General features: G+C 39.4%; 1 protein-coding gene across 2 annotated transcripts; it reads right to left on the bottom strand.

The window, feature by feature from the left end:
- Positions 1–3,935: 3,935 nt before the first annotated feature.
- LOC126991677 (acetyl-CoA acetyltransferase, cytosolic-like) lies at positions 3,936–21,759 on the bottom strand. 2 transcript variants are annotated; one of them, XM_050850450.1, is made up of 9 exons: positions 21,246–21,759; positions 19,848–19,969; positions 16,934–17,046; positions 16,222–16,421; positions 10,449–10,678; positions 8,544–8,735; positions 6,561–6,723; positions 6,255–6,417; positions 3,936–5,768 (listed from the first exon to the last, which is right to left on the bottom strand). In XM_050850450.1, the coding sequence occupies exons 1-8, from the start codon at positions 21,295–21,297 to the stop codon at positions 6,299–6,301; spliced, it is 1,191 nt and encodes a 396-aa protein (XP_050706407.1). In that variant the 5' UTR covers positions 21,298–21,759; the 3' UTR covers positions 3,936–5,768; positions 6,255–6,298. The 2 variants fall into 2 exon arrangements, with proteins under 2 accessions (XP_050706407.1, XP_050706368.1); XM_050850411.1 differs by having other exon boundaries at positions 3,936–6,417; positions 21,246–21,757.
- Positions 21,760–22,901: the final 1,142 nt, after the last annotated feature.

Genomic DNA, 22,901 nt, shown 5'->3' with positions numbered 1-22,901 from the left:
AAGGCCATGTACAGCAGGGCAGTGAGGAATGGAGTAATGCAGACCAAGTTCAAAGAGCACTAATGATATTGTAAATTGTGATAAAAGATAGCAAGGAAAGCAACAGTACCTCAGGCTTTGCAAGGTTGAAGAGTCGTAGACGAGAATTTTACCTTAGTTACATATCTCACCAGCTATTGTTTTCCTGTGGTGTAGTAATACATTTTAATATTTGGTCATCACTCAATGTTGATTGTTGGGAGCATAGTAGATTTGCATACCAAACATAATTGTTGATTTTGTTGATGCAGGATTAATCCTTTACCTACCAAAGGCATCTCAAACAAGCATCTATTTTATCATTGTTGGAGAGCTTGATCTAGACTTGCCAACTAAAATCTGCATGCATATTTGACTTTGACAAAGAAATGTAAGTAGTATGTACTTGATATTCATAGTGATGCTTACTGCTCATCTTCATGACATGCACACCAGTACCAGTGTGACCATGATAGGGCATTGCCCTAGTACTACCAAGGCCTTAGCTGCTCACCTTCATGACATGCACACCAGTACCACAGTGTGACCATGATAGGGCATTGCCCTAGTACTACCAAGGCCTTATGTAAACAGTGTTTCTGTTTATACCTATCATTGACATTCAGAATGATTGTTGGGTCACATCACAGATATGCATTTCCTATTCTACCTTAACTGCCACTGTTGGAGTCTTGTTTCAGACTTATGGAGTGATGTAGGCAATGTTTTGAGATTCTTCCCAGACCCCAAATCATGCTGAGTTTTTCAACCCTCCCAGAAGTAAGAGGTTTTATGCACGAGTTCTAGAGCTTGAATTTACACACCATATAACCCAAACCTGAGCATTTCAGACCAAATAGTACTGAGCTATGGCCATTTATAGTTGAAAAAAGTTACCCTTCGCACCAGTGAAGGAAATATGTCAACTCATTTTCATTGTGTTTACACTCCACTCCATAGGAGTAACCATCCCCTGTGGGGGTGTGGGCTGGTGGGTTCCTGTAAGGATATGGTGGAGAAAAAAAGATGCCCTTAGGGAGTACAGGGACAAGGAGGGATGTTAGGGGGAATTAATTCTCCCCCAGATGATTGGAAGGGGGGATCCATGGTGGAGTGATGGATGGGGAGGTTGTGGGAGGGTGGTGGTGGCAGTGAGAAGCAAAAAGAGGTAAGATAGCAGCAAGAGTGGATAGAGGAAGGCACTGGGGAGGAAGGAGGGGGATTCACCCCTCACTGCCTGGGTATTAACCAGGATCCTACCTCCTGCCTATCCATCACTTGCACATAGTTTTCTAATAGGTTGGAAGGAATCTACATAATTATTTGGACGGAGCATGTGGTCACCAGCTTTTAATATGACATTTGTGATTGTTCTTTCCTGCAAGTTTTAAATAATCCTAAAAAAAACTACAATTGTTATTCCTAGCAGCAGAGGGGTTAAGTATTGAATATTAAATCTCTAATGATTCCTACTAAATGCTCAATTCCAGGTGTACCTGCCACTGTTCTACAAATCAGTGTAAAATAAAAAAATGGCAGTACATGAAAAGTAACAATAAGTGCAAAAAGCAGCATAAATTTATTAATAAACTATAAAAAATCAACCTTCACCAGTAAAATATTGAAAACACTAAAAATATTCTCTACAAAAACACCTTATACATAGCGTGATGTATTATTGTTTGTTAGATCATACTACAGGTAGGAAGGGCAGTACATACCTTACTACCTGCAATGCCACTCTATTGATAACTTTTGATGGAACTCCTGATCAAAGATTTTTAAATGTTACTGCTCTACTAAGATTGCCATCAAAATAGCTTCAAAATGGTCCTTGGTCCAATTGTAAAATAAGTAATTTGTATCTTCCAAGTTTAGTAGCAAGGGAAGTTATTGATGATACATCAGATCTGCCAGTATTAATATTAAAATACACATAGTGAACAATGTTCCTTACATACAAAAAGTTTGAAGCCCTTGGATATAACGTCACCCCCTTCCTCCATTGGTTTGTCAATGCGAGGGTTTACTGTATAGGCTTCTCAATGATGCATACTTAATAATTTTGCAGTGTACTTTGCGTGGCATGTAGCCTTTAGTCCATCTGAAATTTTCTGAACCTAAAATTCTTCTTTCATAAAAAAATTCTGGTTAATTTGTACTCCAAAGGCTCCTTGAACAAATTCAACTTGATTAGCTAAATGGAGAGCTTGGGCAAATTTGGTACTTTGCATAAATCCAAAAATGGCTACCAGAAGCCATCCATCTTTAAGACTATATTTTGCATAAGTGCTTGTAGCATGAGGTAACAAACTTATACCTTTTAGAGGGCATTATAAATGTCTTGTTCATGAGATAAGGCATTGTCATGGTTAACAGAGCAAGTGAAAATTATTGTTATGAGAAATCAGGCTTAAGGAATAACAGATGAGAAATAATATTAATCCAATTTATCCACAGTGATGTGATAAACCTTATACCTGTAAACAAATGACACCCAAGAATTGTCAGTTGCATAATTTTGCTAAGAAAATGGCTCAAAAAGGAGGATTAACCTGCTGGAACATATAATTGAGCCATTTTGTTTGCTGCCTGAGATGCATAACCTTCATCAAATTTCTGAACAAATATTAGATGTAGCTTACATGGACAACTTCCAATCTTCAATCAATACTGACAAAACTAATAACAATCACAAACATTATTAATCTTGGTTCACTTATAACAATTTTGATAAACATTCAACAAAATCTTAATTCTATATATCAGTATATTGAGTAGTACTCAACCTAGGTAGTTTTGACAAGAGAGCTGGCTGTCCCACCAGAAAGATTCTGTGTTGGAAATACAAACTTATTGGTGGGAACAAACTAAGCATTACAATATGCTGATAAATAACAGGAAAAAATGAGATTGTAAATACTGTCAATGAGATAATGGGATTTCTAAAACCTATAATAGAGATTACAACCTATGAATTGCTCTGTTGGTACACCTTGCATTTGAATTTCACTCTGACTTGCATAAGGAAACTTAGAGAATGGTGCATAGCAACTAAAAAATATATATAAGGAGGACCATGCCCAGAAGCAGTATCACAGAAGCCAAGGAAGACCATGGCCAATAGGAAGATCAACAAGCTGCTTGTTATTCATTATTATTTACACCTCACTTAGCCTACTGGAAAAGAAGGGTACAGTTATTGTTAGCAATCACTGCAAAATAAGGGTGGGATTCCCATCAGGAAATTAATGGAATCTAGCTAATAAACTAATCACAAAGTCCAAGACATTAAAAATATTCAATCTAGTAATGAATCATAATCATTGAGTAATCTTTAATACTGGATAAGATTCTAGTGTTCATTACATTCTGAGCCAGTTGACCGACAAGCCAAATGAGTGTCCCCAATTCACTGCTGAATGTGTGCTTGTGAGGGTGTCTTAGCTTAAAAACCATGAAAAGTGCTTGCAGCAGTGAACTAGGTAGTGATGTAATTTATAAGTAGTACTTTGTGGTTTCTTACAGAAGCTTTTTTTTATTAATGGCAATCATTATTTGAACTATTATTATTATTACATTTAACCATCTGCTAATGTTTTATATGAGGGCTGAACTTGTATGTCAACACAAGTCATAGATTTGCAAATCACAACTAACAGTAACCCAAATGATGCACTTATTTATTTGAAAGAAGGTATCATTCAATGTTCTACTATTATAATAGTATACTGAACATTGATTATTAACCTCTTCACTACGAGCTGTCAAATCGCGCGCCCTTCCCATATCCGAGTACTATACCCGAGAAGAAATAAAACACACACTGGCTGAAAATGAACCATGATGGTATACTGTCGCCCGGATGACGAGCGAGGAGCGAACAAATGATATATGATGATATCGATCTCGATGCAAGGGGTTAAACATTCTATGGGCTTAGTTGACAGTGCACCCAGATTCCAAAGTAATTAAATGTGGGTCCAATTCCTGACAATTTTCAGTCATTGTTGAGTAACCAAATACAAGCCACTCACATGCTGTCCTGATGATCTCCTATCAACCTGGACTCTACCAAAACTCTGAAGAGGATCAAGTTAAGCTCCAGGGAACACCATGAGTCAAGCAAGAATGGCACCACTATAAAACGCTTGCCTCCACCACTAATGGGCTGAGGCTGAGCAACAAACCACATAGTGAAAGCCTACCAGCGCTAAAGGCTGAAGAACATAAAAATAATTATGGTCTTTGTTTTCCTCCTTATCTTAGCCTACTATCCATAACCCATCACATTTCACCCAGGTCTGTGCAGACCCTCCCAAGGAGGACAAATTTTAAATTACTATCCTTATTAAAGTTAATTTTAGCTGCCTTGATTTATAGCCACAACTTCTGGAGTTATTTAAAAAAATTGCCACAGACAGCAACAACGAACAATATTAAGGTCAGAGTTCCAGGTGGCAATATGTTGTTGACAACACGTGTTGAATTCAAAAGATATTTTTTTGCAGCTGTAACAAAACTTAACAATATTGGATTCATAAAAGTTATTTATAACAAAAAACTTTAACAATATTTAGGTATGAAAATGCTAATGCACATCATGGCTTTGTTTTTAGCACCATAACACCATAACTATCACATATTTAGTTAATGATACCCTAAAAAAAAAGTTCCAAGTGATCTAAAATTAAGTAGTTAAAAAATTATTATGTGTTTCACAACCTCCAAAAGCTAACCTCTAAAACAAGTAAATGATGTGAAGCTTACAATGGTAATTTCATGGCTTTTGCCGGGCCAGAAGCTGGCAAGCACTTCACTGGCACCGTAAACGTGCTTTAATTTTGTTAATGGCTTGGCAGTATTATCCCGTGGACTTCGGCTATGGGAAAGCTGAGAAGTGGCCAAGAAACATCAACATTACACTGCATTTTGAGACTAAGAAAAGAGCATGGAACGTATATCAGAGTACTCCTCTCATAACCATAAAGCCGTTAAAAATATTTACTTTTACTCAAACTCCATTCTTTTTGGGTGGTGTTTGTTACAAAATAAAGTCTCATGACTCGTGGTATCTAGCCGAGAGTTGGTTGTTGTCTACTTTAGAGAATTTGGCAATTGAACACCGTATGGATAGCTAATTCAGTCTGCCATGACCTTACAGCACCACCTATGACAAATAAGCCCACCTCAAGATCACTCACCCACCACAATGACCCAGGGCATGCATCGTGGGTTGCTCTATGCTGCCACCACCTACAATTAGCTTGAATTAGGGATTTTGAGCCGAGCCCCAAATGGGGTCCGCCGTTTCAGCGGACCAACTCGCGGGAGCCCAAAACGGGGTCCGCCGACACTGCCGGGTTAAGTGAAGGGATAACAGGGATTAAGGGCTCCTTAAATATTGCACTCTTGCTGCACATCACTTAAATTTCATAAAAGTTCCCTGGATAAAACTATTCTGTGCCCATTTTCAATAAAAGTGCTAGTTTTCACCTTGCAGCTGACAAATAATTCCTCTAAGGTGCACACCATATCACTCCACCCTCCTTCGCATGGTTTTCTGTTATTTACTGCAATTTTTCTGTGGTTTTCTGTTTTATTCTGGTAAAGGAAACTAGACATATTAAATAAAGGAAATCAGAATTTGTTCTCAGCGCAATGGGGAAACAACACTCACCTGTTATGAGCCAGATCTGTTGGAATACTTATTGACCCGTACAAGCCAGAACTAGCAAGATAGTAGATATCTGTTAGGAAAGCAGGTAAGTAACCAGAATGAAATGTCAATAAACTTCAAAATATCTTAAAATATAAAATCCCCACAAATTTTGCTCAGAAGTCTGCAATAAACTAAACAATAAGATACTTTTCTAGAGTTTGTTTTTCCTGAATAAAATCATCACCAACCTGAAACTGAAAATATATTAGAAACTATTTACCATGAGGTAAAACAAACGACAAGACATCCTGGAATGATTAAAGTTGATTCTATAACCTCCACTTTAGCTGTGCTGCAGAACTCAACTTATATAAATTGCCACCACCAACAACAGTGATCAACCCTTGATATACCAAGGATACTGTACCTAAATATTATATAGTAACCACGACTTGCTACAAATAATTTTCAATTTTTATAACATAATAATACAAGGCACTATATTTGAGCTTCTTTACCTCACTTAAAACTACGTGTGACATGGAAGAACCATTTCAAACCCATTGACATGTACCTGAGATTCATCAGTACAATGAAAAGCTAGAGGCACTGCTGTCATCAGGGTCGAGCAACACACAGTGCAATGCCCATGCCACCGCCAACACAGAGAGCTGCAACACCCCGCTTCTTGTCCAGGCGAGCCATGGCATGTACCAACGTCACCAGCACCCGCGCACCTGCACCAACAAAGGCAACAAATTACTATATTTATATTTCTTGACAAAAACAAGCAATAAACTCATCTCTTCCCTATAGGAAGGAGCAGACTATACTATAAGGAAACAGTCACAGTCACAGTGAACCCTGATATAACACTAACCTGAAGCTCCGATGGGGTGGCCTAAGGCTATGGCACCACCACTGACATTTACTTTTTCAGGGTCAAGGCCAAGTTCAGAGATAACAGCCAAACTCTGTGCTGCAAAGGCCTCATTCAGCTCCCACAAGTCCACTTGATCAGTGGTCCATTCAGCCTTCTTCAACTGTGGAAAAACTCATGCTCATTATTAAGATACTCATATATGGGGTCTAAACATGACAAATTATATATATATATATATATATATATATATATATATATATATATATATATATATATATATATATATATATATATATATATATATATATATTTTTTTTTTTTTTTTTTTTTTTTTTTGCTGTGTACCTCAGAGATAGAGGCTGAAAAAATATTACTTTATCAGAACTTTTAGAGGTGTTAGGGAGAAATTACCTAAGGTATATGGAAAGAACAGCAAATTAAATGTACACTTTACAGAAATACCTATTATGTATCATATTTGCCGGCATTGAAGACGCACCCCATTTTCAAGTGCTATATATTGAAAAAATAAGAATAAATAATATCCTAACCACCAATTTTACCAAGATGTTTTGTTGCCTGTTTCATGACTTGCAGTACATTTCTACCATATACTACTGGACCAACACCATACTGTAATACATATAGTACAATATAATACACATATACCATACTGTAACATCATTCAAGGTTTGTTTACCACTGGTGAGTCTTCATCTTGACACCAAGACCAAAACAATAACAATGGCTGCCATAAGTGTTTCCTCATCATCACAGGACATGGCAGGGTGAGTAGGGTCTGCTAGACTATCACAGGCCTTCAACAACATCTTAACTGGTCTGTACACTTCCTATTGGCCTAGGTTACGCCTACAAGTAATGCAACATTCAGTGTCCAAGACGTATGCTAAAGTTTTGAGTTATTTTGATGAGAAAAGTTCATGTTCAACGCCTTCAAATACAGTAAATTAAAACTCAGTTTTCCATTCGGGAGTAGTTCAGTAATTGAAGACCACTACTATGGGTTTCAGAGGTCATGTTATATTGTTTTTCAGGAATGACTTTAACAAAGCATATAAGAATGATAATTTACCAAATGTTCCAGACCTTGCCCAATTATTGTGTGTATGATCTATTAACAACCTGTGGATAATTAAGGCACTTATAAGAGACATGTAATGATAAAACTGAGTGGGTCAAGTGCTTCCTGATGCGAGACAAATGTTGCTGTGGAGATTTGCTGGCCTATGGCCAGCAAAATGTCAGATGTACGATTTTGTCACTGGTGACAGCACCAAGCTTAGCCCTCTGCCACATCTGTTTTATCTCTGAATCATTTTATTTTCTCATTTCCATTACCAGAACAGTTAAGAGAATCTTGACTAAGCTCTCCAGTCCCTGAATCAGCCTATAAGCCCAATCACCTAAAGACCCAACACCAATGCTGTGTCCACAGCTGGAGAGCTCAATTATAAATACTGGATGCAGTACAATATGTTGGCCTCCCAGTGCATTCGCACAACAGTCTCCACAGTAAGGTTTGCTAGCCTTGCAACATGAAGCACTTACAAAACATATTGACAAAAATTGGGTCTGAAACATGCTTTGCCAAATTATCATCCTTATCCAACTCTTCATTAAAAAGTTATCCCCAAAAAAATTTAACACTGCCTCTGAAGCCCATAGTAATATGCAGTTGCACACTTCAAGATCAAGAGGTAAGAAATGGCAGCTTGACTGTGACTGCTGCAAGCCCACCTAATGATGTTTCAGACAAAAATATATATCAGTCCAGTTCAGATTTTCATCAGGTCCTTGCAGAACATATCTAGTCATGTTACTTTCAAGTGAAAGGTAAGGATTTTAATGACCAGTAAACTTAATGAAATCATAAAACCTTGTCATCCATATATGAATCACAGAATCCTAAATAAAAGCTGAAAATTGGAAAGAAGAAAACACTTAATACATGAAACTCACGGCTGCTCTCACAGCTGGAATAGGGCCTGTGCCCATGATGGATGGATCCACCCCAGCCTGTGCCCATGCCACCACATAGGCCAATGGCTGGAGACCTTTCTGTTTTGCCCCACTCTCCTTCATCAAAACCAAAGCAGCTGCTCCATCATTGATCCCAGAAGAGTTCCCAGCTGTGACTGAACCGGATCCATCCTGCAGATGTATTGATTTAACATGTAGGCAAAACTAAAATATCGATTATAAAATCATTAAAGCTATTGCAAGTCAAATAATATTAACCTACCTATGTATGTAACACTTTTACAGCAATGCATTAGTCATTGACTCTTTATAGAAAATGCCTAGTTTATGTAGAGAGCTAGCTAGTTTATGTGAAGAAGAGAGAAATTATGAAAAAAAGACATCGTAACTAAATGCAATGACTAACCCAGATTATTCTAGATTTAAAACCATAAAATGAGAGTAAGGGACTGCCCATTGAGAGTAAGTGTAGCCAATGCAATTGTGAAAGAGGAAAATATATGTGAAGCCATAACTGAAAGATTGCAAACAGTCTTCACGACAGAAGAAACTTTTACAGAGGCAAGCACAGATACACCCACAAATATGGGAGAGGAAATCATTGATTAGGGGGAGGGAATGTTGAACCTGATGAGTCTTGATGTAAGAAAGGCAGTGGGACCAGATGAAATGGCTGGATGAGGTCTGAGGTAATGTGCAGAGCAACTGTTTGGACCACTATGTGAATTTATACATACATTTTTGGAAAATGGAGAGGTGCCAGAAAGCTGTGAGAGCATACATAACAGCTATCTACAAAAGTGTGATATGCAAACTACATGAAAAGATTATCAATTATAGACGGGTTCAGTTCCTGGATAAAAATTTCATATCAGACTGACAGTTTGGAATCTTGGGGCACTGGATATTATGAAGATTGAAGGATGGGTTAACATCTATTTATTTATTTATTTTTTTTTTTTTAAAGTGCCGCACAAGTGACTCCTTCAAAGCCTGAAAACCTATGAGGGAGTGTAGAAGTTGCTTAAGTAAAAGACTTGAGGGTGGTCATAAAGAACAGGATATCCTCATAGAGAACTGCAACAAGCAGTGCCACAAGATTCAGTATTAGCACCAATTATGTTCCTGATGTATGCCAACAACATGCCAGACAAGATGAGAAGCTGTGTAAATCCGTTTGAAGATGATGCAAAAAATCATGAAACCACAAAAAACATTCATACCCATCTATTTAGACAAGTTATACACGAGGACAGGAGATAAGGAGAAAAGTAGTGGGGTTGAGGGTGTTCAGAGTTATAGGCTTAAATGGTATGACAGCAGAAACTCTGAAATATGGAGATGAACTTGTGGAGTAACGCCGTTCTTATCCAGACTAGCTTGGAGAGCGGCAGAAAACTACAATTATCTCTCAATGCAGAGGAGGGAAATTTAAGTTGAATGCAGCAAACACAGGGAATTTTGTTTACCAAGTGTACCAGGTAAATATATATATATATATATATATATATATATATATATATATATATATATATATATATATATATATATATATATATATATATATATATATATATATATATATATATATATATATATATAGGTAGATATAAATGATATAAAGATGATGGTACAGAGAGAACATTGTCAAATCACTGGACAGACAGATAGTGCCTGTGTAAAAAGTACTAAAGTGCATCTCTCAAAGACCTTCTGGGGTTGAATGACTCTTATATTTAAATAGCTAGCAATAACTAGCAACTCAGATGTTTATGGACAAGAGAACTGGCCCCAACCATACTCACTGCTAAATGAAACAAAAGAGATTACTTATATTCACAATTAAAATCATGGAATCACAAAGCTGAAGACAAATGTACTTACAGTGATAAAACATGGCTTCAACTTAGCTAAAGTCTCTACTGTAGTGCCAGCACGAGGGTACTCATCCATTTTCACCTCTGTGGGCCCCTTTCTCCCTGGCACCATGACAGGGACTATTTCCTGGTCAAAGTATCCACTCTTTTGAGATGCCTCTACTTTCTCCTGAGATTTAAGAGCAAAAGAATCCTGGTCAGCTCTTGTTATATTCCATCTCTTAACAATGTTTTCAGCTGAAACAAAACAGAAAATGGGGATTAGAGAAATATTGATTTTCCACAAGGCCCAACAATTAAGGTTAGTGATCCTCTCAGGTCATAGACTCATAGAGAGAAAGGTCATCTGACTAGGTTAATATTGCTGTATCATGTTCAAATTATCACAGAAGAGACAGCTTACTGTGTATAACATATTGACAAACTCAGAAAAAATTGACAACTTTTGAGTTTTTTGGGAAAAACCATCTGGTCCCCTTAACCCGTGTGGGTTGGGTGACAGGAATTCCCGCTCGGGCGGAAAGCGTCGGGGAGTTTCCGCCATCCGACGCGCTCAACTTGGCCAAAAATAGCACCTCTTCCCAACATCATATCTCTGCCGTGCTGCAACCTAGACAATTCAAATTTATTTCATTGTGGAGAGGAGGGATTGGCGATGAAAAAACAGTATAAATTATTATGTTTTCTTTTGAAATTGACACACGGGGCATTGATGAAAGATACCTATTTTTCAAAATCTATCAACACCGCCCGCGCACTGCAAGGATAACAACAGTCCTCTAGCCCGACGCTTATTACATAGAAAATCAGACCACACAGACCCCAATAGACCAATAGACTAGGTGATCTGTCCTTAAACCTAAGTGAATCTACACTAATCAGATGGCTCCAAAACGTTGCTTTTCTACTCTAGTTAATATTAAGTTCAAGGAAGTGACGGTCGAGCTTGTTTTTAAAGGAGTCAATCGTGTTACACTGGACCACTGACGGTGGGAGCTTATTCCATTCTCGCACTACAATGTTGGTGAAGAAAAATTTGGTGCAATCTGAATTTACTTGTCTACATTTGAGTTTCATGCCATTGTTCCTCGTTCGCAAAGTGTCATCTATCATAAACAATTTTGTTCTGTCTACATTCGTGAAACCATTAAGTATTTTAAAACATTCGATCAGTTTTCCTCGGAGGCAACGTTTCTCAAGAGAGAACATGTTAAGGGTGGAAAGCCTTTCTTCATAGGATTGTTGTGCAAGGAAGGGATCATTTTTGTTGCCCGATGCTGAACACCTTCTAATTTAGCAATGTCCTTTGCATGGTGAGGAGACCAAAACTGTACCGAATATTCCAAGCGGGGTCTGACTAAACTATTGCAGAGCGGAAGTATTACATCTTTATTCTTGAATAAAAAGTTTCTTTTAATGAAGCCCAACATTCTGTTGGCTTTATTTGCTGCATCGATGCAATGATGTGAGAATTTGAGGTTTGACGCGATTTTGACCCCCAGGTCCTTAACGCATTAACGCTTGTGAGTTTAACGCCGCACATTTCGTATTCAAACTTCTTATTTCTTGTTCCAACTTGAAGGACCTGGCACTTGTCTACGTTAAAGGGTATCTCCCATCTATCCGACCAAGATGAAAGTTTGTGCAAATCCTCTTGGAGGCTTTGCCTGTCTTCGTCAGTGAGAACCGAGTTACCAATCTTTGTGTCATCTGCAAATTTACTAACGCGATTATTGAGTCCAACATCCACGTCGTTGATGTAAATAATGAAGAGCACTGGGCCAAGAACCGAGCCCTGAGGGACGCCACTAGTGACCGGCGCCCACTCTGAGTTAAATCCGTCAATCACAACTCTTTGTTGTCTGTTGCTCAACCAATTCGCGATCCATTGGTTTACTTGACCATCAATACCTATTTGCTTTAATTTATAAAGTAATTTATGATGTGGGACTTTATCAAACGCTTTCTGGAAATCAAGATAGACTACGTCCAATGATTTAGTTATGTCAGAAACTGAGAAGAGGTCATTATAAAAGGTTAATAGGTTTGATAGGCAGGATCTTTTGTTAAGGAAGCCATGTTGTGAATCCCCAATTAATGAGTGGCTTTCAAGGTAACTCACAATTTTGTCTCTAATTATGCTCTCAAGCAGCTTACCTACAATTGAGGTTAGACTAATGGGTCGGTAGTTACCTGGTATTTTTTTGTCTCCTTTCTTAAAAATCGGTGTCACGTTAGCCTTTTTCCAATCCGAAGGGACGATGCCTTGTCGCAAGGACATATTGAATACGGTTGTGAGGGAGGAGAGTATTTTGCTCTTTGTTTCTTTAAGCAGTATATGATATACTTTATCGGGTCCGGGACTTTTATTTGTTTTAAGTGAATGGAGAGCTTTAAGGACTACAGCGGTTGTTATTTCAAAATTAGGCAATGCATGCTCGAGATTTACTTTAGTACTTTTGTTGGTGGTAGCGGGAGGAAGATTGTTAGTTTTAAACATCGAAGTTGGCTGTCAGTCACTAGTGCACCGTCGCTGTTTGTTAAAGGTCCAATTCCACTTCTGATCGCTAATGGGTTAAAGAAGTTCACTGGTGGATATGGGCATCACTAATGTATCACTATGACCGTAAGCATATGTAACCCTATCAACACCATAATGGACAGTGGTGAATTCTATGTTGTTTCCATTAAAATTTAGGCAAAATTATGAACATAAATACATAGTACACCCCAGTAATATAGAAAATGGCAATAGCCAAACAATAGATTTAACAGGATTTATTCTAATTGTTTCCTGGAACTTCCCAACTTACATATCTTTCCCATTCTTCCCCTTTTTTTCTCACTTTTTGAGACAATAGTAACAAAGCAGCAACCAAATATTTGAATAATAAAACAGCATACAGTAAAACCTTGACTATCCAGAAGCCCCAAGTATCCAGCAAAAATTTGTCTGGTCAAAGACTGAAAAAATTCCAAAAAAAAAATTGTTGAAAGGTTAGGCATATCTGACCATCGTAAGATATGAAATACCCACACCACACTTCAATCACCTCCAGAGTAGGCCTGCCCTGTGTTGGGTTGAGCCTTGACCCATGCAACATTGTGCAAAGTCACCAGTAGTTCAGTTGCGGGCATGGGATTGCCTTACTAATGGCAACGGCAACGGAGCTCAAAACTAACAAGTTTTGCAAAGATGGTGGCCCAAACCAAGGCCAAGACTAAGCTATGTCAGAAGGATATACATTCAGCTGGACATTGTAAACAAAGGGGCCAATGTGAGTGTAGCCAGTGTTGCCCCTGCTGCATGTCTTTTTCCAGTTATGATTGCCGTTTCCAGTAACGGGTCACCTGTACCAGCAGCAGAGGGAATATTGTGAAGGAGCTGTTTGTGGGATGCCATCTCTATTGTATTAAGCTGATCCACTCCACCTGCTGGAGCTGTGCAGCTAACAGGTTAACTGTATGCAGGGCTGCCCTGCATACATTTGCAACAGATGTCATGGTGGCCACACTCATTAAGTATGATGTTTCCTTTATTTACAAAACGTCTTCCCGGCCCCTGCCCGGTGGGTCTTGGTCTAGGAGCAGAAAACTCCGATAGGTCACCACCAATCAAAATACACACTAGCAATACACAAGAAATATCCGTGATGCTCAAAAAGTGTATTTTTTTTATATTTTTTTAGCACCAAGATATAGGAAATTAGCGATAGCCAACCCTGCGATCTGGATGAGTCAAGACCTATAGTAACTATTTTGTTTTTGTTTGGTTATGTTAGGTTAAGTTTAGGGTATATTCAAACACATGATAACCAGCACATTATAGTATAAATCAAGAAAGAATGACCTTGCTTAGTTATATAGAAAGTTTCATTGGTAAGGAAGTACATGTGAATTTTCCGAGCCAAGACCTACAGTAATTGTTTTGTTTTTGTTAGGTTAAGTTTAGGGTATCTTCAAACACATGATAGCCAGCATCTTTATAAATCAACAAAGAATGACCTCACTTAGTTGTATGGAAAGTCTCATTAGTAAGGAAGCATAAATGAATTTTTCATGTCAGGACGTATGGTTACCGTTTTGTTTTTGTTAGGTTAAGTTCAGGGTATCCTCAAACACACGACAGCCAGCACCTTATGGTATAAATCAACAAAGAATGACCTCACTTAGTTGTATAAAAAGTCTCATCAAGGAAGCAGATATGAATTTTCTGAATTAAGACATACAGTAACGGTTTTGTTTTTGTTAGGTTATGTTAGGTTAAGTTTAGGGTATCTTCAAAAACGTGATAGCCAGCACCTTATAGTATAAATCAACAATGAAAGACCTCACTTAGTTGTATAGAAATTATCATTAGTAAGGAAGCATAAATGAATTTTTCATGTCGGGACGTATGGTTACCGTTTTGTTTTTGTTAGGTTAAGTTTAGGGTATCTTCAAACACATGACACCCAGCACCTTATAGTATAAATCAAGAAAGAATGACCTCACTTAGTTATATAGAAAGTCTCATTAGTAAGAAAGCATTTATGAATTTTCTGAGACAAGACCTATAGTAGCTGTTTTGTTTTTGCTGTTGGGTTAGGTTAAGTTTAGGGTATCTTCAAACATATTATAGCCAGCACCTGATGATATAAATCAACAAAGAATGACTTAACTTAGTCATATAAAAATTCTCATTAGTAAGGAAGCATAAATGAATTTTCTGAGCCAAGACGTATGGTTACCATTTTGTTTTTGTTAGGTTAAGTTTAGGGTATCTTCAAACACATGATAGCCAGCACCTTACAGTATAAACCAACAAAGAATGACCTCACTTAGTTGTATTGGAAGTCTCATTAGTAAGGAAGCATTTATGAATTTTCTGAGTCAAGACCTATTGGAACTGTTTTGTTTTTGTTAGGTTATGTTAGGTTAAGTTTAGGGTATCTGCAAACACATAATAGCCAGCACCTTATAGTATAAATCAACAAAGAATGACCTTGCTTGGTTATGAAGAAAGTTTCCTTAGTAAGGAAGTATGTATGAATTTTCCGAGTCAAGACCTTTAGTAACTGTTTTGTTTTTGTTAGGTTATGTTAGGTTAAGTTTAGGGTATCTTCAAACACATGATAGCCACTGACTTAGTGCAAGCAGGGTATACTGGGTTTCATCTCGAGGAGCGTAAGCAATAGGAGCACTGAAGTCATCCTCAAACCTTTCTTAGCACTAGTTAGACCTTATCTTGATTATGCAGTTCAGTTCTGGTCACCTTACTATAGAATGGATATCAAGATGTTAGAATCTGTACAGAAGATAACAAAAATGATCTAAGGAGTTAGAAACATGTAGTATGAGGATAGACAGAAGCATTTAAATCTACTCTCTCTAGAAAGGTGAAGGTTGCGAGGAGACTTGATCGAGGTTTATAAATGGATGAAGGGCTTTAACAAGGGGGATGTTAATCAGGCTTTGGTTGTAAAAGAGCAAGATAGAACAAGTAGCAACGGTTTTAAGTTAGATAAATTCAGATTCAACAAAGACATAGGGAAGAATTGGTTTACGAACAGAGTGGTGGATGAGTGGAACAGACTTGGCAGTCATGTTATGGGTGCAAATATCATAGATACATTCAAGAAGAGGCTGGATAAATTCATGGTTAGGTGGGGTTAAGCTTACAGGAGCTGCCTTGTTTAGGCCAATAGGCCTCTTGCAGACTCCTTACATTCTTATGTTCTTATATGAGAGATACCTGTACACAGAGCAACTGGGCAACAGCATTACTAAGTGCAACTCACCTGTAATTCCCATATGACAGTTATGGAAAGCATCTGTGAGTCCATCAAGCACCATGGTGTCCACCAGGGTGGCTGGACCCATCTTAGTGCCACTGCGCATATGCATTGCATGGGGAGCGCTGCTCATGCTCTCCTGACCCCCACACACTACTACTGATGCATCCCCCATTTTGATTGCTTGGTAACCCATAGCCACTGATCTGTGGGGGTTGGAGGCAATGAAGTTAGCAGGTTTTAGGTAAGGTAAATGTAAAGTTGGGAGCATCTATGCATATCACTTCAAGCTTACCAATAAACTATAATTTTGTTTTTCATATAGGCCTTAGTATGATCATTTTTTCCCAAAAGAAGTCACCATGGGAGGGTTTCTAAGCTGGAATATCCCAGGGTAGGTTTAAGCACTGCCAAAGGGGCATATGCACCGTACACCCCTCTTGGATGTTAACCTGGGCTAAAAGCTGTTTAAACTGTAAATCAGGACACATTCCAGCTGCTCACCCTGCAGGATTATGTCACAAGTACTCTACTTCTATACTGTGGATTATGTGGTACATTACTACTTTGATTGGATCAAAAGTTCTGGCACATAATTACCATATCTTTATGCATCTAGATTTCTCTTGACTGGACTAAAAATTATTTTATGTACTAGATAATTTGCATCTCTATGTAATTAGATTTTGACAACCACATCATTCAGCTACATCCTCACCTGAGACCTGAGCCACACAGCATGTTTATATTGGTTGCTGGCACAGAATAGGGCACACCTGCCCCCATGGCTGCCTGTCTTGCTGGGTTCTGTCCCTGGCCTGCCGTCAGGACCTGCAATGTGTTGTACATCACAATGGCTCTGCTGATTTCATTACTTAAAAACTATGATCTGAGACAAAACTGACTCAAAATTTTAGAAATAAGTATAACACTTCTAGAAACATGGGAACTTAAGAGCACAGATCTCCATATTCCACAGCATTCAGAAGAGACAACTGAAAGGGATGTAGTTCCTATGATGATACAACAGGTTGAGGTTAGGGATTGGAACCCTCATCAGAGTGGTTACATAAAAATTTCAACTCCCAAACTTACCTCTGAGGAGCAAAAACAACCCAAATCATCAGTTGTAGGACATGTTATATAAAAAATTGCAGATACAATAAACCCTCGATATAACGAACTAATTGAGGGGGACCTTAGTCCGTTAATGCCGAAAGTCCGTTATAAGAGGCGGAAATTTAAAAATATGGACAATATTACCAACGAACCTAATAACTGTAGGTATAGATTTTTTTTTATTGTGTATGTTGTCTAGACATTGTCTATATAGCCCCACAGCAAACTTGGCGACAGACTGCGAGGCACTGAGGCTGCCAGGTTGGCAGTGGGGCCCTGCGGGGGGGGCCGTATTGTTACAGGTATGGGTAATATGGGGTAAATTTTTTTTTTTTTTTGGGGGAATATTCTGTGTGTTATAAAATAATCTGCTAACTGTTTCTGTCACAATGTAATGCCAGGAAGTTTAGGTCAAGAATGGAATGTACAAAGGTAGATATTAAGTATACGTATGTAAGTATTGTAAGTATTAAGTATGTTCCCCCTTTCGGCCGTTAGACTCCCACATTCCATTACGTGGTGTAATACCCTGTCAGCCCCCATATCAATACGTGTAGTGCAGCTGACTTGCCCGATGGGCGAGCCTCCCATAACTCACTCTGTGAGGGGGGGTGCCTCTTTGATGGACTGGTTAAGGGGTGGCTTTCCTGTCTCGCTGGTCATGGGTTTGATCCCCAGCACCGGCAAAACCTTTCCTTATCTGGATTAATTTCTCGTATGTTTCATTACATGCGGTGCTCGTGTGGGAGTGCAGTAAAGAGAACAATCCTGGCGTTTCACTGGTGGCAGCGGTGGCATCCTCTCCTGTGATTTTGTTGTGTCTCTCCGAAGGTGTAACAGATAGAGGCACCTGATGGGTATTGCACCATGTGTGGCAAGACAGCTTATATAACCAAAAACAATTAAAACAAGAATATGTAAGCAGAGGGGGAGGGAGATATGGGGGGCTGACGGGGTATTACACTATGTGACGGAATCCAAGAGTCTAACGGCCGAAGGGGGGAGGGGACATACCTAATACTTACAATACTTACATACGTATACATGTATTATATATGAAAACATGCAGGATTAAATGGCACACATAAAGAAACATAAATTAATTGATAATTTTGAGATGTAAGCATAAATATAGAGATAAAATAACTCGTATATTGGCTAAAGCGAGCCAGGACGCAGTATGCGCACCCTCGGATATGGTACGGGGCACACAAGGACGCAGTATACATGTTCTCGTGTTGAAGGGGTTAATTTCTCGTGTGTTTCAATACACGCAGAGGACATGTGGGATTATAGAGTACTAGGAAAGAAAATCTTCGCATTTCACAAATACTGCTGTAGACCACATACAAAAGTAGCACCCGCTTTCTTGTGGTGTAAATACATTCTTCATTTGAATAGGAACCACAGCGATGAAAATATTTCATCAGGTGGGCTGAAAAAGACTACAGTAACTGAAGGATGAGACAGCAGATAGAGGGAGGAGGGAAAGGTGGCTAGTTACCGGGCACAGTTCGTTCAAAAAACATTCTCGGTCAGTCCCCGGAGATTTCTGACTCTCTGGCCTTGTCTGTTATTTATTAAATCCATTATAAGCGGGTCCGTTATATCAAGGGTTTACGGTTAAGATTCGTTTTAGTACCGTGCCAGTATCTCATTACCTACCTTATGAAACATAAGTAGCTCTTCATATATCTTTTCTACAAACCTTCAACAGTCATGGAAATGCTTTGAAAATCCAATTCAAGGACTTTTTTTTTACTCTTGAAAATTGGGGATAATGTTTACGAAAGTGCGGTGGCCAATGGGAGGTGGGCAGTGTTGCCAACGATCCGGTTAGCGATGGTACGCTGGTTTAGCGATGGTACACTAGGTTAGCGATGGTACGTTAGGTTAGCAATGGTACACTAGGTAAGCGATGGTACGCTAGGTTAGCGATGGTACGCTAGGTTAGCGATGGTACGCTAGGTTAGCAATGGTACGCTTAGTTAGCGGTTAGCCCACGCATGTGAGACCAGGTCCACCACGCATGTTTTTTTGTTTTTGTTTTAGAACATGCACCTTTACCTAATACTTTACCCGGCCCAAACCTTCACAAAACCCTTTGAGTAAAGGTGCATGTTCTAAAAAAAAATAACCAAGCGTGTTGGACCTGGTCTCACATGCGTGGGCTAATCGCTAACCAAGCGTTGGATCGTTGGCAACATTGCTCACGGCGGGGGCAGCATCGCCACGGCCGCCGCCAGAGGAGGCAACGCGCTTTCATAAACATTATCTCCTATTTTCATGAGCTAAAAAAAAGTCCTTGAATTGGATTTTCAAAGCATTTCCATGACTGTTGAAAGTTTGTAGAAAAGATATATGAAGAGCTACTGGTGTTTCATAAAGTAGATAATGAGATACTGGCACAGTACTAAAACGAATCTTTACCGTGTTTACTGTAATTGTGTAATGTGTAACTATATCTAAATTTAAGGAAGATGATTTTCATCCCTATAGAGGAAATGCCTTACCTGTCCGAGCAGCACCTCCGACACTTCTGCAGCAGGAACCCCTGCCCTTGCCAAGGCTTCCCGTACCACCACAGAACCCAGTTCATGGGCCGCCATTGAAGACAGTGCCCCATTGAAGGAACCTGACAGACGAAAGCTAGATAAGAAAACATTACAGTGGTTTAAAGTCAGCTACATTTTGATTGTGCCTTTTGACAAGTGACATAATTATGTGGGGTTGTACTAGCTTTGCAAAATTAACACTTGCATAATATTAGCCATATAACCTTAAGTTATGGCTAACTTTAAAAGAATAACATGTGGGTATCAGTCAAAGCTCCAAGCACACTGACCTTTTTGACAAACTAAAGACTTTTCACCTCATTAGCTCCCTCCCCTTACTGACAGTCTTCTACTTATTAAATTCTGCTGTAATGTTGGATCTATTTTCATCCTGTACTGATATTTTCATGATAACTGCTCTGGACCCCCCCCACATAATGCCTTCTGCTTAAGAACGTAAACAGATACAATCACTTATTGGCATCCATCAAAATGGCGTTGCCCCACAGCACCGCCACTGGAGGATTTATATAAAAAATATATATTTACGCCGTAAGTAGAGCACAGAAACACTTCATATCAGGTAGACAGCATCATTGCAATACCTGCTTTTACCCCACAGTTTCCCTGGTCTTCATAGCCCTCCCCACTACCAGGTGTTTTAAGTTTATTGAAGGGGAGAGGAGTAATATCTGTTATTTCTTATCATCACTTGTAGACATGGTATATGTATGATGCACTGGTAAAACTAGAGAAGTACAACAGTATGTGAGACTTTGGAAAGGTTATTATTCTCGTGGGGGCAATATTGGAGGCGCATAGTGACTCTCCATATTTACCAATGCAATAATTGGTAATAAATCCCTAGATAAACCATATTTGAATACCTTAACATCTCATGAACAAGTTGTAACAGCAAAGCTTTAAGATGGGTGTGCTTCTATTATAATACCAACCTCACATCACCTATGGGAGGATAGGTTTTGCCAACCCTCGAACCCCATTTAGACAGTTTAGTATGAAATGGTTGTAAAGATATATCTGAAAACATTGTGAAAATTGTATCAAACACTGCAATGCAACGGGTGTGAAACTAGATAAATGCCATAATCTCTCACCACAAACCTGAGGGAAGGCTCTGCCCCCCCCCACTGACCTTTGCAATAACAACTCAACCACTGGCCCCTGCAATAATAACTTGACCACTAATCTAAAATACCATCGTCTGTGCTATGCTGGTCCAAACCTTCAGCAATACCAAAAAAAGTGCCAAGTACCAGCGTCGGGTGTAAGTCTGTAATAACGCCCTGCCCCGCTCCAGCAGTGGCCACGGGGAGCCCTTCTGCCGGTACTCACCAATGGGGGTCCGGGCAGCGGAGAGGATGGCCACACGTGCTGAGGCGTCCATGGCTGCGGCGTGCACTGAGGAGCAACCACCACGTCACCACGCCACCACCGCCGTCAGCTGGCCGCCCCGGGGAAAGGAAATGCCTCGGCACTCTCCAGTCTCCACCTGTCCCTCGTGGCCTCGGCGCCCCTCACACCACCGACACCTGCTGAGGACTTCTTCTTAAGTGTTTTAGTGGGCTGTGTGTGTGTGAGCCACCGTATGTGTCCTCAAACCCGGCGCGGGAGGAGGAGGAGGGGCGTGGTGTGTCAGGGCGTGCGGGGGCGGACACAGGTGACGGACTGGCTGCCGGGGGTGGGCCGGGTCCTCATGTACGATAAACATTCCAAAATACGGTAATGAAATCAGTTTTAGGACATTATATTCACCATTTCCACCCATGTTACATATAAAGATAGTTAAGTCTTCAACAGTAAGCTTGGCTGAATTTATTTGTGTGCGTGGATGGGGGAAGTTTTTGGTCATGATCGAACATTGTGCCAAGGTGTGGCGTACCGGTCCACCTTGGTAACGGGTTCACATGTAAATATATCCACTTTTTATAAGAAAAGCTAATCACTCGTCACTTAAATAATGCATCAACTATACTGTTATATTATCCATTGTATGCCAATTAAGGTACAACACAAATGTATATATTTTTTTTTATTGTATATGTATTTGTGTATTTTTTGTGCAATAAACCTTTAAACGAAACGGGCATACATTGTACAAGGGTCGGCGAGACAAATAAAGTGGCTCTGAAGCAATGATGAGGACAAGCAGAATCAAGGTATATTTTTCTTTAGATAAGTATGTGGAAACTATTATTAAATCAACGCATTTAGGTGTAAGAACGCAGCCAGTCGCGTCAAAGAAAACTGAGGTTCTTTCAAGAGGGAGGTCCCTATAATCTTTCATTTGTCAAAGACTGATATAAGTCATAATCGGTAAATTTTCCGAAGAGGGGATGGAAAGTGATTCACGAAATGGGCGACCTGTGTGTATAACGACCATAACTTAATTTTCTTCCATTTCCGCCTTAATCCCCATCTCATCTCCATTCCCATTTGTCTCCATCTTTATCTCCATTCCCATCTTCATTCCCATATCACCATTCCCATCTCCTGCAGCTGGGAAGGGGAGGGTTACTCAGGTAATAAAGCATGGGGAATTTATCTAGCCCGGAAAGCAGAGAGATTGTTTCACCAATGCTTGATCCATTACATCGCTTTCCTTCTGCTATTAGATGAACTTTTCTCTGCATCATGTCTAAATTAGTTATTCATTTTTCATTTTCTTTAGTTGTATCAACCTTAATCCATCAAGAGAACGGAGCTCAGCCTACACATCTCAGGGATAACCATTTTACTCAGATTTCATTGTATTACAGGACTATAAAAATTGCTGCCACCCGTGCCACCACTATAACGAAGGGAGGGGGAGGGGAACGCTTAGAGGTCTTCCCTCCTCAGACCTTTCATTTCTCTGGAATCTTTTATTCTATTTTAATATTCCCGTCTTCCGGGCGTATACAGGCGTCTTTTGATCATTACATCTATATATTCATATGTGTGTGTGTGTGTGTGTGTGTGTTCATATATATGCGAGACTTGGAGTATTAT

The sequence above is a fragment of the Eriocheir sinensis genome, chromosome 1 (genome assembly GCF_024679095.1).
Source record: "Eriocheir sinensis breed Jianghai 21 chromosome 1, ASM2467909v1, whole genome shotgun sequence".
NCBI lineage: Eukaryota > Metazoa > Arthropoda > Malacostraca > Decapoda > Varunidae > Eriocheir > Eriocheir sinensis.
The sequence above is the reverse complement of the archived record's forward strand: the minus strand, read 5'-3'. Positions and strand labels throughout refer to the sequence as shown.

Bases quoted from the DNA above. Each gene is read 5' to 3' on its own strand.
- LOC126991677 (XM_050850450.1), bottom strand. From the start codon at position 21,297: ATGGACGCCTCAGCACGTGTGGCCATCCTCTCCGCTGCCCGGACCCCC. The intron at 19,970-21,245 runs GTGAGTACCGGC...TTCGTCTGTCAG, and splicing joins CGCTGCCCGGACCCCCATTG to GTTCCTTCAATGGGGCACTG. The intron at 16,422-16,933 runs GTGAGGATGTAG...CAACCCCCACAG, and splicing joins CTGTGTGGCTCAGGTCTCAG to ATCAGTGGCTATGGGTTACC.